This window comes from Tenrec ecaudatus, chromosome 9 (assembly GCF_050624435.1).
Source record: "Tenrec ecaudatus isolate mTenEca1 chromosome 9, mTenEca1.hap1, whole genome shotgun sequence".
Taxonomy (NCBI): Eukaryota; Metazoa; Chordata; class Mammalia; order Afrosoricida; family Tenrecidae; genus Tenrec; species Tenrec ecaudatus.
In genome coordinates, this window is record NC_134538.1 from 124,521,390 (window position 1) to 124,539,151 (window position 17,762).

The 17,762-nt window shown below is 42.2% G+C and overlaps 1 protein-coding gene across 4 annotated transcripts in view; it reads right to left on the reverse strand.

Moving 5' to 3' along the window:
• Positions 1-17,762, reverse strand: part of SRPK2 (SRSF protein kinase 2) — a 249,897-nt gene that overhangs the window by 58,081 nt on the left and 174,054 nt on the right. For all 4 annotated transcript variants that reach the window (XM_075558523.1, XM_075558526.1, XM_075558522.1 and 1 more), the window contains exon 3: positions 16,663-16,814. In XM_075558523.1, the coding sequence (XP_075414638.1) occupies positions 16,663-16,814 (152 nt within the window). The remainder of the gene's footprint in view (positions 1-16,662; positions 16,815-17,762) is intronic.

The window sequence follows — 17,762 nt, forward strand, 5'->3', positions numbered from 1 at the left end:
CAGAGAGAATTCTGATGGGAGACAATTCTGCCCTGGTGACTCACATTTCTGCATATCTTTCAGGCAGAGACACTGAGTATCTTTTAAAGGTTTCTACAGTGAACCAGAGATAGTATCTCCCTCTGGGAAAGAAGACGGTTTCGGTCCAGTTTAAGCAAGATACTATCTTCCTGTGACGCAAATGCCTGGTGGGTTTGCTCGCAGGTTTTTCCAAAAGATGGCGTTTCCAAAGGTGTTCTTCGGGGCTGTTTCTCTCTCTCTCCCTCCCTCCAGCACCCATCTGAACCTGCCTCCACATCACACTTTCTGGATGTGGAGGCAAGAGGAACACGAAGCTCACGATCCTCGCTTTCTGGTGAGTAATAAAGCCCTCTGTCTCTAACCCAGAAGTTTCATGTCAGGAGCTCTGGTGTTGCAGGAAGTAAAGTGTTTGGCAGTTAACAGAAAGGTTGCTAGTTCAAGCCCACCAATTTCTGAGGGAGGAAAACATGACAGCCTGTCCTCTGGAGCAGTTCTACTCCGTCCTGTCGGGTCACTGTAAAACGGAATCTACTCAACAGCAAGGAAAAAAATCTCATTTTACAGCAGCTAGTTTATTTCAATCTTATTTAAAAGCTGTTACTCTAAGAAACATTACATTTCCATCCTTGCTTGGATGACTTGAAAATTCAAAGTTAAAATCATAATGTTCTCTTAAATTATACTTACTGCCGTCGAGGTATGCTGACTCATAAAGCCACTATAGGACAGGGGATAGAACTGCCTGTGAATGTCTGAGACTGTTAACTGAAGCTCATTTTCTCCCAGGGAGCTGGTGGTGGTTTTGAACTGCTGACTTTGCAGTTAGCAGTCCAATGCATAACCACTACACCACCGGGGCTCATTCTTAAATTATATAGAACTCTTTTCATAAACTTTTACCCATTAGCTACAATCTGGCTTGATGTTATTTCTATTCTATTAGTATTTGCTTCAATTTCTTTATATTATTTACCTATTAAGTAACAAGTATTTAGAAATTATTAACATGCCTGATTGCAAACTTAAAGGTTGGAAGTTGGAGCCCACTCAAAGGTACCTCAAAAGAAAGGCCTGGCAACCAACTTCTAAAATTTCAGCCACTGAAATCCCAATTGTAAGGCGGAAGGGGTGAGGGAGTTCAACTGGGAGGCACACAGGATCACCATGAGTCTGGAGCTGACACCACAGCAGCTGGTCGCTTTGTTTTAAAGGTCTTATTGTACATTAGGTGAAGCTTCACAGAGGAGGTCATCAGTTTTAAGTCAACAGTGCCTATACCTTTGGTTCCAGTTCATCCACTGCAGTCCCCTCTATGGACTATCACTTATCCCACCTCCTCCTTACGCTGCCTCTTTCCACCCCACCTTCTTTCCTAACCCTCTCACCTTGGTCCCTGGGTCAGTGGTGCCCTTCTGAGTTAATGAGTTCTAGCAATGAGTTCAGCTGAAGATCTCTCAGTTGAATAAGGGCTTTCCCACCAGCCTCTATTTTAAGTTCTGGTGCAGTTTTTCCTCCCACTCTAACCAGGTCCTTGTAATGTGATCCTTTTCATAGCAGTTGGCAGTGGTAGTTGGGCACCATCTAGTTTCTTCTGATGTCAAGGTTGCAGAGACTGATGTCTGTGTGGTCCATTAGGCAACTGATCTAACTATTTCCATGTATCTTTCCATTTCATCATTCATTCCCCTAAATTGGGAAAGACCTATAGCTGCAGATTAGATAGCTGTTCACGAGTTACTTGCCAAAGGAGAATGTAGACTGTTGTCTTTGTGAAGTGTGTTATGCCAACTGACCTCGGTTCTCCTGAGAATATAGTCCTGAGTCACCAGGCCCTGTGACTCATTACTTCAAGGGGTTCAGATACGTCTAAGACATGTTCATATCTTTGTCCCCTATGTGCTCCACAGTACATGCTCCACAGTACATGTCCCCTACATGACCACAGTCACATATATTTTTGCAGCAACTGTAAATACACACACACACACACAATGACCTCTTTTGAATCTAGATATATTCATGGGTATACTCCCATTCTCCCTCCCCCTGTCCAACCTGTGTGTCTGCTATCCAGATCACTCCTGTTGCAGGATTGTATCTGCCTCTGTTGCCTCTAACTCTTGAAAACCTCCCACTGACTTTGCAGCTCCACCACCGTTTCCTAACCTCGCCCTAAACCTCGCCCTCGTTGTGTATTGCCTCCCCTTCACCCAGGTTAACACATGGCTACCCTCTAGCCCATGACTTCCCTTCCCTCTCCCCAACCTGTGTGTGTGCGCGCACACACACACACACGTAACTCTTACTTATTTTATAAAAGGTCTCATGCAATATTTCTCCTCCTTTTGTGGAAGATTTCACTCAGCAAAATGTTTTCTAGGTTCATCCACATTATGAGGTGCTTTGCAGATTCATTTAATTCTTTAACATTGCATAATATTCCGTTTGTTTATAAAGTTTCTCAAGCAAGTTATTTAAAGTGTTGGGATAAAATGAACAGCTGCTTATTCTTCACAATAATCTCAAGCACAGCCCACTCTTCTGGGAAACATGTCCTAACTTCTCTGGCTGAGGGGGTGCCTCTGTTTTAGGCTCCTCAACTTGCCTCCATAACCAGTTCATGTCGTTTTTATCAAACACACTGCATTGTATTTTCAACATGCATTTTCTCATTTGTCTTTCCCAGGAGACTCTAAATTCTATGAAAATTGGGACAGGGTTTGCATTGGAGACAGAGAGAACAGGCATTACATGAGCTCCTTAAAGGGGCCTCTTGTCATAGTCAAGAACATGGCTTTAGTACACAAACTTGGACATTTTTCATATCTACTAAGACTTCTTGGGCTCATTTTCTGATTTATAATTTTAATAAGGTGAAGACTCAAAAATAACCCACCTTATCCTGTCTTATGAGCATAAAAGTTAACCCCCTCCAAGATGGGATTGTAAGCCCCAAGTGATTTTATAATCAAAGAAAAATTAGTCCTTTATAGTTTAATCATCAGAAAGCCTAAATAAAACATACAATAACTTGTGCATACTTATTTGTTAAACCGATACAGCAATTTGGACAGATAACAATCGGTGGACGTAGGTGAAGGAACTGTACCTGTACTGCTGAAACAAATAATTAAGTGAGTTTGAACAGCAAGACAAATGAAAAATCCTAAACCCACTGCCATCTTCAAATTGATTCCAAGTCATATCTATCTACCTTACATAGGACAGAGCAAAGCTACTCCTCAGGGTTTCCCAGATCTCAACTCTGTATGGAATCAAACAGCCTCGTCCTTTTCCCAGAGAGAAGCTGCTGGGTTTCAGCCACCAACCTTGCAGTTAGTAGCCCAATGTAGAACCCACAGTGACACGAGGGCACCTCATCTGGAGGTCCGAAGTTCAGAACTCACTGCACTGTCAGGCTCACCCTTACTGTGAAAGCCTTCCTTCCCTCTTCCAGGAGCACCTAGACTTCCTTGGCTTGTGACAGCATAACTCTAATCTCTGTTTCTATCATCAAACAGCCTTCGATGTCTCTGTCGCCTCTCTTTTCCTTCACATGTAACCAGTAGTGAATTTAAGGCCCACCTTAAAGCCAGAGCACTGGGGGTATAGCGAGCTACACAGTGGGCTGCTTCCCGAGAGGTCAGCAGTTCAAACCTGCCAGTGGCTCCTCAGGAGAAAGATGAGGCTTTCTGTTGACATAAAGACTACAGCCTCAGGAACGTACAACAGTAATCCTAATCTAATCTCATCTCCAGATTCCAACTACATCTGTAAAGTCTGCTTCCAAATCAGGCCACATCACATTTATAGGTGCCTAAGTTTATGGTTTGGTTATATCTTTGGAGGTAACACTTAAATCTACTTTAAAACTTATGATTTGATGAGAACTTCAAAAATTTTGTGGAAATTTTCCATTTCTTTTCATTTCCAATTCCCATGAACTATTTGAAGCCTTCTCATATACCTTCAAGGTGAAAAGATTAGATGAGTTTCTGTCCTGGGAAAGTAGTTAAATTACTATGTCTGAATAAACATATATTGGGGAGCCTAAATCATCCTTTTATTCATTTTTTGGGGGGGCGTGTGAGTTTGTGGTGATAGCATCCTTGTGTTCAAGCAATGGTGTCTTCATGATATGGGTAGACTTGGGATCTGCCTCTACCCAACAGAATGTACTGGGAGTGATTGCACTGACTGGTTAGGCTATCTAGTAAAAGGCAATGCAGCCTGCACTTCGTTGGCTGTGATACCTGCCCTTGAACTCTATGGCCACCATGCTCTTCTGAAGTCAATTCACAAGGCAGGGGCGCTTTCAGATAGTCAAGGTAGAAATTCTAAACTTTCAGCCCTTTTGCAGCACAGGAGCCAGATGAGTTAGTGGAAGAGTATTCAGTTGATTCCAATCCTTAGCTAGCAAGTCACTTGAAGACTCTTCTCAGCTAAGGCCTCTGATAAAATGTGCACACAGCCATTACTGCCTTGATCTTTCTACAGCAAGGAGAAAAGGTACATTCAGGTTGCAAAGGGTGGTAACAGGTCCCGGCACACAGGGGAGTGAGGGAGACAAGTCACACCCAGACTCTGGAAACCAGGCTCTGATGGCGCAGATCTATTGTATTGTTGTCTTTACACAGTTATATAAGGCACATAAGCCAATCAATTGTTACCGCGCTTACTTCCTTGTTCTTAGAACTTTTCCTTAAAAATCGTGCTAATGAGGACGAGGCAGGCTTTTGCCACCCACGGGCTAGAACAAGCAGAGAAATGCAGAAGCTTACAGAGCTGTCTTGTCTCGGGGCCACTGTGTTTCACAGTGTGCTGGGAGCCGTTGTAATAGAGATGGCATGCTGCTTCTCAGGCCTGCTCAAGAAGGTTGAGCAGCATTCTGCACTTTCTGTGCAGTTCCTCCTTTATGCAACCCAACGCCACAGCCGTCACCCCCACAGAAAAGTTTTGAGATACTGTGTTACATAATAGGGGGCCTGGCAGTGTAGTGGTTACGAGTTTGGTTGCTAACCTCAAGGTCAGCAGTATGAAACCACTAGCTTCCAAGGAAGAAAGACAAAGCTTTCTACTCCAGTAAAGAGTTACTGTCTCAGAAACCCACTGGAGAGTTCTACTCTGCCTATAAAGTTGCTCTGAGTCAGAATTGACTTGGCAGCAGTGAGAGAATGTTATGTATTAATAACTACCATTCTCACAGCAAACTATTCCAATTTGTTGTTTAAAACTTTCCCCACTGGTCTGCAAGAAATATGGGCCCTCAATCTTTCCAACATCAGTGCCTAAACCTACACCAGTTGCTCATTTATTTTTCTTTCTGGTCTTGCAACTTCTCTTATTTTCTCCGCTGCCCAAACAGGCAAAGGTCTTCCCATTCTAACTTTCTCCCATTCTAAACAATGCTCTCTTGTCCACATATGACCCCATCTTGCACACACCAAGCTACACTCTTTAATGCTTCAATTCATTTAGTTGCTAAATTTTACTAATAACTAGACATCGGATCACAAGGGACACACACAGAGCTCACTGGCCCTTTCTCAGCTCTCATCTTCCTCAGTGTGGCTAAACAGAACGGGATCACTCAACTCTTCTGAAAAATGCTCTTCTCTGACAGTCCCACCATCACACTTCAGTGTGCTACCAACAGACAGAAAGAGACTAAATTACTATTATCTCAGGACAAATTTTTGGTCTGGAGTCTCATGAAATATTCAGACTTAAAACATGCAGGTTTTAAAGTTCACAGTGAATGTGGAGGTGTGATAAATAGAGCTGAGTGGGATACTGATACCATCAACAAAGAGTAAAAATCACATAAAATTTTTTTAACATGCCTTTTCTATTTCCCTGAAAACAAAATACAGTTTTTAGCTTTTTTTAACTGGGGAGAAAAAAATTAAGACAAAAACTATTTTTAATGAGCATAAAGTTAGATAGACAAAAATTAGAAGAAAAACGAGGTGTAAAAGGAAAGGGCAGACTGAAAGATGACCAGTACTGACAGAGGGGTTACAATTACAAAACTAACACGACCATACGTCACTTCAATGGCCATTTTAAAAACAGCAATAGGAAGCTTGTTTTCTGCAATATAAGTCTATCTAACTAGATACAAGCATGCACACTCAAGGCTATGACCACTGCTCAAGCAAATTTCCGTTCACACACTACCCCCTTCCTCTGAACATTCAAAGCAAAAAAAGAGAAAATGTATGTGTGCAGTGTGGGGTGTGGCACAATATTGAAAAGGTTAATACTGGATCTTTATACAAAGAATACATGGTACTATATGCTCCGTTTTTTTTAAACTGTGCAAACCCTCAATAGTTTCCTATGCACACCACACACATTTCTTTTGCATATGCATGCTATCCATGGTGGTGTATTACATTAGAAAGTACAATAAATTTGAATTATTTACTGTAAAATATAATAAGTTGGCTCAGCTTTATCAGATACAAAGATTTGAAAGAAAATGTCTCATGGACTTTCATAAATAGAAAAGTACCGTATATACTCGAGTACAAGCTAACCCAAATATGAGCCAAGGCACCAAATTTTACCACAAAACCTGCATTAAAAATGTGCTGAAAAACTTGGCTCATACATGAGTTTATACAATATGGGCTATCATGAACCCCAGACTCAAGAAATAAGCATGCACATACATTAACCCAGCGGCTCCCAAGATCTCCATATGGTCAATAATAAGCACATGAAAGATGCTAAACTGCATTCATCCACTGGAAGTGACGATCACAACCACAACGAGCTACAACTTCATACCTACCACACTGGCTAAAGTGAAGGAAGAAAACAAGTGCCTGCTGGAAAGGCCATCAGGAGATTGGCACTCATTCACTGCTTGTGAGAATGTAAACTGAAGTAAACTGCTTTGGGAAGCAGTCTTGCACTTCCTCAAACTTTAAATATAAACGAGCACAAATGTGCATAGCAACATTTGTCATAATAACCAAAAAGTGGAAACAAAAGACATTTGAATATGAAAAAACAAAATATGGGCCATCCACACAATGAAATCATTTTGTCCTAATTCAAAAAAGTGAAGTTCTGATATCTGCTTCAATATGAAAGCAGTCTGCAAACATGATGTCACACAAGTAAGGCCGGACACCAGCGGGTCGCATTCTGTACAATTCTATTTCTGTGAAATGTGCAGAATAGTAAGGTCAACAAGAGAGTGAAAGGGGACTGTGACCGGCAGGGACTGCATGGAGGGGGCTTCAGGGCTGCCTGCTAATTGGCGTGGAGGTTAGATACCAGTGATAACTGTGAACATGGTAAAAGCCACTGAACTGTACACTTAAAAGAGCAAATCTTCAGAAGAAAGTCCTGTACAGAGTGAGATACAAATGTGGAACGAAATTTAAATTCATCAAAAAGACTAGGCTTTCTGGTCATAAAGAAACCTCTGAGACATGGTTCTTAGTCACCATACAGGTAGGGAAATGAACTCACCCTCAATTTTTCGAGCCAAACAACAGACATGTCTATGGGAGAGCCTTAACAATAATAAGGTGTGCACACCTTTTGGTAAACTTTTGAGCTCAAATGGGCAGCACTTACCCAAGAGCCAAGTTCAGGTGGGTAAGAAAGGGAGAGGAACGGAATCGGGAAGCACAGGGAGAGCGCCTGATACTGCACATACTTGAGCATAAGACGAGTTTTTCAGCTCATTTTAAATGCGGTTTTTGTGGTAAAATTTGGTGCCTCGGCTGATATTCAGATCAGCTTATACTTGAGTATATACAGTAAATGATATTACATTGTGGGGATTGCAAATGACAACATAAAACAAAATGTTTACCAAATGTTGAATGGAAAACTGATTTGGGGTTTTTAAGTAAGGGACCAGACTTCAACCCAGTGCCACAAGGTGTGAATGCAACATTCCAGCGTGGAGGAGGGAACCAGTGGAGAGGTCTGGGCGGCTGGCCCCAGCACCATAAATTAAGTGGATTCCTGCCCCTCCCCCAAAAAGAATTTGTTTCAAAGGCTGACATTGATTCTGCAGCTCCGGGAGATGGACATACCTGATCAGAGCACACGGGAGCAGATAAAGGGGCAGGAGGAGAGAGTGGAGCACAGCCTGGCCCACTAGGCCGTGATGATGATGTTCCTGAGTAGAGCAGCCAGTCCAGAGAGAACAACATGGCTGCCCCACTATGAGACATGATGCCCCTCAGTGACTAAGGGCGATACAGGGGACTGCACTGGAGACACAGTGTGGGAAATGCACCTGACCTGATCCCACCACACCTAGGCAAATCACTGGGGGAGTGCAGCGGAACAGCAAGGGAATGGAGTGGCAAGGTCCCCAGGGAATGCTGAAAGTGGACTTTGGGGCCAGGGAGTGGTGCCCCAACAGACTGGACTGGAAAACGCTCCTAAGGGCCAGCAAACGATCCTTAATTAACTACAAGCTTTTCTTTTGTGAAGTGTTTTGTTTTGTTCTTTGTCAGTGGGTTGTTTTTGTTGTTTTGTTGTCTGGTTGTATACTGTTGCTTTGTTTTCCTGTCTTGTTTTCGTGCATGTTAGTGTCTCCACAGGTCTGTCTGAATAGGACAGGCTGGATGAACTATCTGGAGGAAAAACAACGGGACTGACAGTTCCGGGGGGACTTGGAGTGGGGGGGTAAGGAAGTGGTGTTAATAAACACAGGGACAAGGGAACAACATGGGACCCAAAATGGTAGTGAGGGGGGAGTGGCAGGCCTGGTGGGGAATGATCAAGGGTAAGGTTACGTAGAGAAGAGGTATAGCTGTAGCCCAGGTGGGGACGGAGCATGGTAGTAGGGCAGGAGGAAAGTCAAGGGAGATGGAGGAAGGAGCTGGGAGTCAAGGGGCATTTATGGAGGTCTAGACAAAGACATGTACATGCAAATATATATAGGAGGATGGAGAAATAGATCTATGTGTTTATATTTATAGGTTTAGTATTAAGGTGGTGGAAGGACCTTGGGCCTCTACTCAAGCACTCCCTCAATGCATGAATACTTTCTTTTATTAAATTTGCACTCTATGATGCTCACTCTCCCGACACAACTGCTGAAGCCGAAGTGGGTGCATAAGTAAATGTGGCGAAGAAAGCTGATGGTGCCCAGCTATCGAAAGAGATAGTGTCTGGGGTCTTAAAGGCTTGAAGGTGAACAAGCGGCCATCTAGCTCAGAAGCAACAAAGCCCACATGGAAGAACACACCAGCTTGTGTGATCACGTGGTCCTGAAGGGATCAGTTATCAGGCATCAAAGAACAAAAAAATCTTATCATTGGCTGCACACCTCCATGATACGATCGCCGAAGACAAACGGGTGCATAAATAAATGTGGCGAAGAAAGCTGATGGTGCCCAGCTGTCGAAAGAGATAGTGTCTGGGGTCTTAAAAGCTCGAAGGTGAACAAGCAGCCATCTAGCTCAGAAGCAATAAAGCCCACATGGAAGAAGCACACCAGCCGGTGCGATCACGAGGTGCCAAAGGGACCAGGTATAAGGCATCATGCAAAAAAAAAAATATGTATGTATATATGTGTGTGTATATATGCATATGTGTGTATGTATATACATACACACACACACACCATAGTGAATGAAGGGGGAAGTGCAAAGTGGAGACCCGAGGCCCAAGTGTCAACCACTGGAGATCCCCTCATAGAGGGGTTTAGGAGAGGAGATGGGTCAGTAAGAGTGCGATGTAGTACCGATGAAGAACACAGCTTTCCCCCAGATCCTGGATGCTTCCTCCCCCCAACTACCATGATCCGAATTCTACCTTGCAGGACTGGATAGGGCAGAGGTTGTACACTGGTGCATATGGGAGCTGGAGGCACAGGGAATCCAGGGTGGACGATACTTTCAGGACCAGGGGTGTGAGGGGCGATGCTGGGAGAGTGGAGGGTGGGTGGGTTGGAAAGGGGTAACTGATTACAAGGATCCACATGTGACCTCCTCCCTGGGAGATGGACGGCAGAGAAGGGGGAAGGGAGACTCCGGATAGGCAAGATATGACAAAATAACAATCTGTGGATTATCAAGGGCTCATGAGGGAGGGGGGAGCGGGGAGGGAAGGGGAAAAAAAAAGAGGGCCTGATGCAGAGGGCTTAAGTGGAGAGCAAATGCTTTGAGAGTGCTTAGGGCAAAGAATGTACGGATGTGCTTTATACAATTGATGTATGTATATGTATGGATTGTGATAAGAGTTGCATGAGCCCCTAATAAAATATTTTAAAAATTAAAATTAAAAAAAGAAATATTGTTATTACATAAGAGGAAAAACAGCAAGTTTTTAATCACCACATTCTAGTTTTCAAAACACGCAAAAATTAGTACAAGTAAAAAAAAAAAGTAAATCCAAGATAATCTGACACTTTTGCTTTTATAATCACAGTATAACTAACTATGGTCAACATTTTCTTTAAATTGAGATTTGCACAGTGAAATGCAGAGATTTTATGTGTATAATTTCCTTATATCTGATAAACAATATCAATAACAATATCAAAAACAATATCAATATCTACTTCTACAAGTTCTTTCCCAGTCTCCTATTATTTATCAGGGATTTGGCCAAGAAGCATGCCGCTCTCCAAGGAGCACTGGGCCCACAGAAGAAAGTATTTAAAGACCTTCCTCCAGAGTCAACAGAGAGAAAACCTTCCCGAGGGCCAAGACTCGGATTTTGGACTTCTAACAACCTAAACTGTGAAAGAATAAACTTCTTTTAAAGCAAACCTCTTACTTCCAGAAGTTTTAGAATTCATATTTATGTCTGTGGTTGAGTTCAATCTAATAAAGGGCATCTTTAAAATCCTATAGTGTATAACCACTTTTAATGGTGAACTGTTATACATGTACACTCTAAAACAGAAACAAGAAGAATCCCAACTTTGGACATTTGTATTCAACCCTGTACACAGAGCAAGGAGGTAAGAGAAAAAAAAGGGGGGTGGAAATGGATGGCAAGGGTTAAGATTATTTACTGATGAAATTATTGTGTATGTAAAAGACCCTAAGAAACCCAAGTGGAAAAACACTAAACTAAGAACTCTAACCCAGTAAGAATTGTAATCAAATTTAGCAACTTTTTTATAGAGTACAAGATCAATACACAAAATCAAGTAAATGACATTAGAAAAGGAAAAGAAGTTGCCATTAATCAATATAAAGATACATAAAATATGAGAAAATTTTACATTATCAAGAACTTAACATTCAAAACTATAAAACACTGCTCAGAAAAACTAACGATGTAAATAAGTGTGGACATATACACCATGCTAACAATTTGGGAAATTAAACCTTGTTAAGATATGCCCAAAATTTATATTTACAAGCTAACTGAAGTTTACACATAAATGCAAAGGTTCAGAAAGCCAATCTGGGCAGAACAGCATAAAATTGGAGACTTACTATGTGGTGTCAAGAATCACTACATATAAAGCTACAGCGGCCACGGGGGTGTGGTGTTAGAGCAAAGGAAGAGCAACAGAGGACTAGAACCCAAAGGGACAGAATCTCATATTCATACACAGTCAATTGCATTTGTACAAAGGCAACTGAATGGGGAAAGAATTATCTTTATGACAAGTAGTGTGGCAATAACTACACAAAAGCATGCAAGCCCAATCTCACACCATACCATTACCATTTTGGTGCCACCCCTTCTAGATGACTTGCTAAGGTAAGTAGGGGCAGGGGAGTATGTAAGAGGTGAATGCAGGACCACATCACACAGGCTTCTTTTCTATCCTATTTTGTTTGATTATGTGTTTGTTGATTTTCTCTTTTAGATAATTTCTTTGGGAAATTTTAATTTACTCCACAGAAAGATTTCTCCTCCTTGTATTCATATTCTACATTATACTCCCACACGACTCTTCAATACAGCTTTCTACCAAGGTCTTTTAGCAATTAAGAGTGCAAAGAGCACCTTTCTATGGAAATGACATATGTACTTTAGTAGTAAATAAGCCCCCAACTGTTGAAATTGATGTCTGCAGACATAATACAAATAAAACAAAGTTGCAAGATGCTAACAAATCTCAGCCAGTACAAAAAGATCTGCCCTGAGGAGTTGTGTCAGTGCAGGCCGGCTGATGTAAAAGCAATGCTACTGCTGTGCCAACTGACTAGATCCTTACAGCAGGCCTGTGCTGGGCAGATCTGGGGTGACTTGGGAATGCAACATAGCTCAAAGCAGTTACGACGTTCCCTTCCACTGCAAGTTACGCATGAAATAAAGGTTTACCTTGTTAAGTTATAGCTTCAGAGTGATTTAAAGAATTGAACAAGCCTTATTCTGCTCCTGTGAAGATTTGCCACAGTTCTACCCTGTCCTATAGGGTCACTATGATATAGTATTGGTTTGATGGCAGTGGAATCGTTGCCCCTAGAGAGATGATTGATAATGTTCCCTAACATAAAGACAATGATGTCTCTAAGGTGACGCAGAGACATATAGAAACCATAGATAAGTTGGGCTTGCCCTAACTCTAGCCCCAATCTAACAATCAGTTCTTATGACACGGCCCTGCCTCATGCTCACTCTCATGACAGGATCCCTGAAGATAGCAAAGTGTGGTAAAGAAACTAGATGGTGCTGGTTATCAGAAGGCCTAACATCTAGCTTCTTAAAGGCTTGTCTTCAAACAGGCAGCTATCTAAGTGCAGGGTCAACTAAGCCCACATGGAAGAAGCACACCAGCCTGTGTGATCCAAAGGTTGTAAATAATAAAATCGAAATCTACAGGAAGGAATGATATCAGAGCTTAAATTGTGAACACCTGGTTTACAGAAGGCAGTGGAAGCCCAAAATCCGTTTGCAGGGTCCACACATGGATTAAACCTCCAGTGACTCCCCTCTCTCTGCCCATAGATGATGGTAGTAAATCGCCTTGCTACCTAACAGAACATTGTAAAGTCAATTATGGTAGGCGTGGTTAGGTCAAATTGTTTTATCTTACCACCTGATCTCCTTTGTGACCAAGTGGTTTCAGTTTTTTAAAATGTCGAAGTGAAGGATAACTACACCTGGATGAAGCCCCTGGTGATCCCGTCTGACCAGGGACCAGGGCTGGGAAGAGCCTGGTCAGCATGCAGAAATAACTGGAAAGTGGGTTGTCATAGACGCAGTTAGGTAAAATTTAGCACCTTTTCATTTGATTCTCCTTATGATCCATTTTACAATATTTCTAGTGTGTTTTTTTTTAACATTTTCTGCTTTCTTTTTGATTGAGGTTTGCATCTGTTTATTTTGTTATTGCTATTTTTTGTTTGGTTGGGTTTGTTTTAATGTTTTTCCTGTATATGAAATCTAGGATAGGTAAATCAAGACAGTAACCAGATTAATTGGTACATCAGGAGGGCGAGCTAATAGCAATGAGCAAAAGAAGGAAGAAAATGTTCCAATACTGCTTGTTGTTTAAACGTTCTATAACTGATTATGGTGATGATTATACAACTCTTCTTAAAGCAATTAAAGTATCATATGATATATGAATAACATGCAAATAAAACTAAAAAAAATTGTACATGCCTTAGAAAAACAGACTTCAGATTTCATGTTCAGAAAATCACATAATGAACTAGTTAAATACATGGAGTCTCAGGTCCAGTTCTTAGGGACTCTTAACACAGGAGTTGAAAGTGTGTCCAACCAATGGGTACAAGCCAAGGCCAGTGAATCTTACGCAGATAGTCCTAAGGCTATGCTTTTTAAACCCTGCCTTAAGACACTCACATCTTTGGACAGGAAGAGGTTTTCCCGAGACACAGGAGATGGTGTGCTCAAAATCATGAGGTTAGTGTGTATTACATCCTGCTGGAAGTATTTGTTTACAGGCTGGCTCTTGCCTTTTCCTGCTCTTGGAAGTAGACGTCTGAATAAAGCACACGGCCTGCCACTGCAATTCCAGCACCAGACAACGGACCACAGGTGACATAACAAAAGGTAAGACAGAAAGCAAGGGAAGCTGTGCTGAAGCTTCTTTCAAGGGCTAAGGGCACAGGCTACCACTTTGAGGAAGTGAGATTTCTAGGAAAGCCAGAGAAAATGGGAATAGCATGGAAAAGCAGATGGGAACACACACCGAGAAAACAATGGAGCAAAAATAAGGTAGAGGGAAATTCAAAAGCACCATCCTCTCTGGGGGAGAAAACTGATGCTTTCTGCCCCTGCCTTGGAAACCCAATACTACAGGGTCATTATGAGTGGGAATCAACTTGATGACAGTGGCAAGAAGAGAGACTATGAAGGAGTCCCCATGGGACTCAACAGTTAACACACTAGGCCGCTAAACAGATTAATGGAGGACTGAATATATCCAAAGTCCCTCTGAAGAAAGGCCTGGAGATCGACTTCATGAGTTGGAATCAATTATATGACTACTTGTACTGGTAGACTGACAGTCAATCCCACCCTTCTCCTTTCCTGGAATCCATTCCAGAAGCCATTTAGGTGGGTCTGAGACACAAAGGATAGGGAAGCAGAAACGAGGTGAGGAGGGAAGGGGCAGGTGTCAGAATTCCAATAAGCAATGGGAAAAGCCAGCTAGACCAGAGGATGTAAACTGGTACATAGGAAATGGAAACACAGGGAATGCAGGACAGATGATCACTTCAGGACCAGGGCTGAGTGGCGATACCAGGAAGGTGGAGGGAAGGTGAAGTAGAAAGGGGGAACCAATTACAAGGATCTACATATAACCTCCTCCCTGGGGGACGGACAACAGAACAGTGGGTGAAGGGGGACGTCGGACAGTGTAAGATATGATAAAATAATAATAATAATAAACGTAGATGGCGCCCAACTAACAATCAGAATAGTGCCTGGGGTCTTAAAGGCTTGTATTCAAACAAGCAGCCATCTAAGTGAGGAGTCAACCAAGTGCACATGGAAGAAGCACACCAGCTTGTATGCTCCAAAGATGACAATTACAAAATTTGAATATGGTGAAGGGTAAAGTATCAGAGCGAAAAGTATGAACACCCAATTTGTAAAAGGCTACAGAGGGCAATGGGAGCCCCAAACCCACCTGGCAGAGCGTCTAGGTAGACTGAGCTGCTGGCAGATCCCTACTAAGCACAGGTAAGAGTCCTGAGCAGCCTTACTGTCAGGCAGACAGCACTGTAATCTTGAATATGCTGAAATGAACTCAATACTTGGCCAGAGCACCTCCCTATAGACCCAACCTGAATTGGTTCTGAATGCAAGTATCTCTTACTTGTTTCAAACCAGAAATTTCTTCCCTGGCTTTCGGAATGTTGATGTATTTTGGTCTTTATATCATTATTATTTTATCCTTTGTATTATTATTATTTATCCTTACCGCCTTTTTCGATTTTGGTTTTTATTATTTCTGTCGGGCTCCCCAGTTTGTGGTACACACTGGATTTTGGGTGGATAAACAGTGGTAATATATGTTACAAGGATTGACAGGGGATGCTGGGGTGGGGGGTGGGTGACAGGGAGGAAACTGCGATTTCAGGAGTCAAAAGCGAAGGCAGGGGGAGGGGAAGCCCTAGAATTGACTGTGACTGCACAACTCATTTTAAAGGGATTTAACCATGAGAGGGGCAGAGTCTAAAGTCAGAGTAATGAAGGTACAATTCTCTTTGATGTGACTGAATGACCGAACTATGGAAATTGTACATTATGTGCCAATCAAACTACTGGGGGGGGGAATTATTAAGATACAATAGAACCAGATCTTTAATCTTTTATAGCTAAAAATTAGCAATCTGATTCTAAAAGATTATGTCCTGGAAACCCCTGAAGTGGCAGTCCCCTCTGCATATATGGGATCAACCATGAGTTGGAATCACCTTGAAGGCAACTAACAAAATCTTCTGTCTGATCCTCTGGTTCTTACTCAATACTCCTCACCCAACATGCTTGCACTTCAGGAGTAAAAATGTAACGTAAGCTCTTGGTCTCTACAAAGCACCAATATAAGAACATGGTACTTGAATGGGCCCTATAACCCCCGTGAACTCATAGCTGAACACATAATCAACTATGCCACACAGGGCCATGACCCATTGAATGTCTTAGTCCTGGAGTACAATCCCAGGGGAAAAAAATCTGTCTCTATAAACAAATGTGCCCGCTCTCTTACCAGACAATGGACAATATGTAATTCAATCTGACACAGAAAACGAAACATTTCCCATACGCCTGAGCAGTCAGAAAACTTAAATCCAAACCCAGTGCACAAGTTATTAACTAGCCCCTCTCAAGAACCTGGTGACTTCTACCCTGTGGTCTTCTTCTCTTTTGTTTTTGTCCTCTGTGTTGTTCTTAGTTTATTATATTTATCCTTAATCGCCTTGTTTGATACAACTTTGAATTCTATCAGTAGATTTAAACCTCAGAAAGTATCTATGGTGTACATGCAAGACACGTACGTAATTTTTCTCTTACATGTTTCTACCTCTTGCCTCTTATACATTTTGTGGCATCTGCATTAACTGACCAAAAGAGTTAAGGGACTTTGGTACTGGGAGGCAGACATAGTGCAGACCACCCGTCCGCAGCCTTGACTCCGCAGTAAGCACAGGGAGCCCAGGGGTGGGGGCCGAGGGCAGACAAGCTGCACCTGGGGGTTCCGTCTCTCACCTTTGCAGTAGTCAGCAGGGTCCTCTTGCTCTTCATCGTCTGATCCCAGGATCTCCTCCTCGGGCTCTGGGGGTGTAGGGTCTGGCAGAGGTGGCGGTGGTGGTGGTGGCGGCGGAGGAGGAACTAAGGGAGCTTTCTGCTGAGGCTCTGGCCTGAAACAGTTCAGTGAAAACTCCAATTAGATGTCAACCTTAAATGATTATAGACACACTTGAGAGTTTCTGCATATGGGAGAAAATAAAACTTGTCATGCTTTACATTTCCCCCATTACCAGGGAACAGATTTGTGGACATCTTTTCACACAGAGTTTCAGCATTTAAGTCTTGCCAATGTTATAAAATGTGAGAGAAAAGAAAGGCTGGCTCGTGATGTATAGCCATACTATTTAGAAAATATCCCATAAAGCTTGTAATATCCCACAAAAGGCAGCCCTCAAATTATAAAGGTTAACAAACAGACCTGGAACTATTTATATGCTTTCCCCTTTTATTGGTCTTTGGTTTTGTTGTTTATGTTATTTTGTTCTGTCTTGTTTTTTTGCTTATTATTCTCTCTGCATTTCTATCTAGATAAGAAAGGTGGGATAAACAATCCAGAGGAGAAAACAACAGGGGAGGAGGGGGGAAAGGAAGGAGGTGTCAACAAACTAGGGATAGGGAACAACAAATGTTCTGAAATCAATGGCAAGGAGGGTGTAGGTGGTCTTGGGAGTGTGTGTGTGTGGGAGGGGTGCGCTTGATCAAGGGCAATGTAGCCCAGTGGAATTACTGAAACCCGAATAAAGGCTGTACATGATAGTGGGACAAAAGAGGAAAGGAAAAGGAAAAAGAGGAAAGAACTAGGAGGCAAAGGACATTTATAGAGATCTAAATACCGGGATGTACATATGTAAATATATTTATACATAATGAAAGGGAAATAAAGCTATGCACATATATTTATATGTTAAGTATCAAGGTAGCAGACAGATATTGGGTCTCAACTCAAGTACTTCCTCAACACAAGAACATTTTGTTCTAATAACCTGGCATTCTGTGATGCTCACCTTTCCAATACAATTGCTGAAGACAAAATGGGTGCATAAGCAAATGCGGTGAAG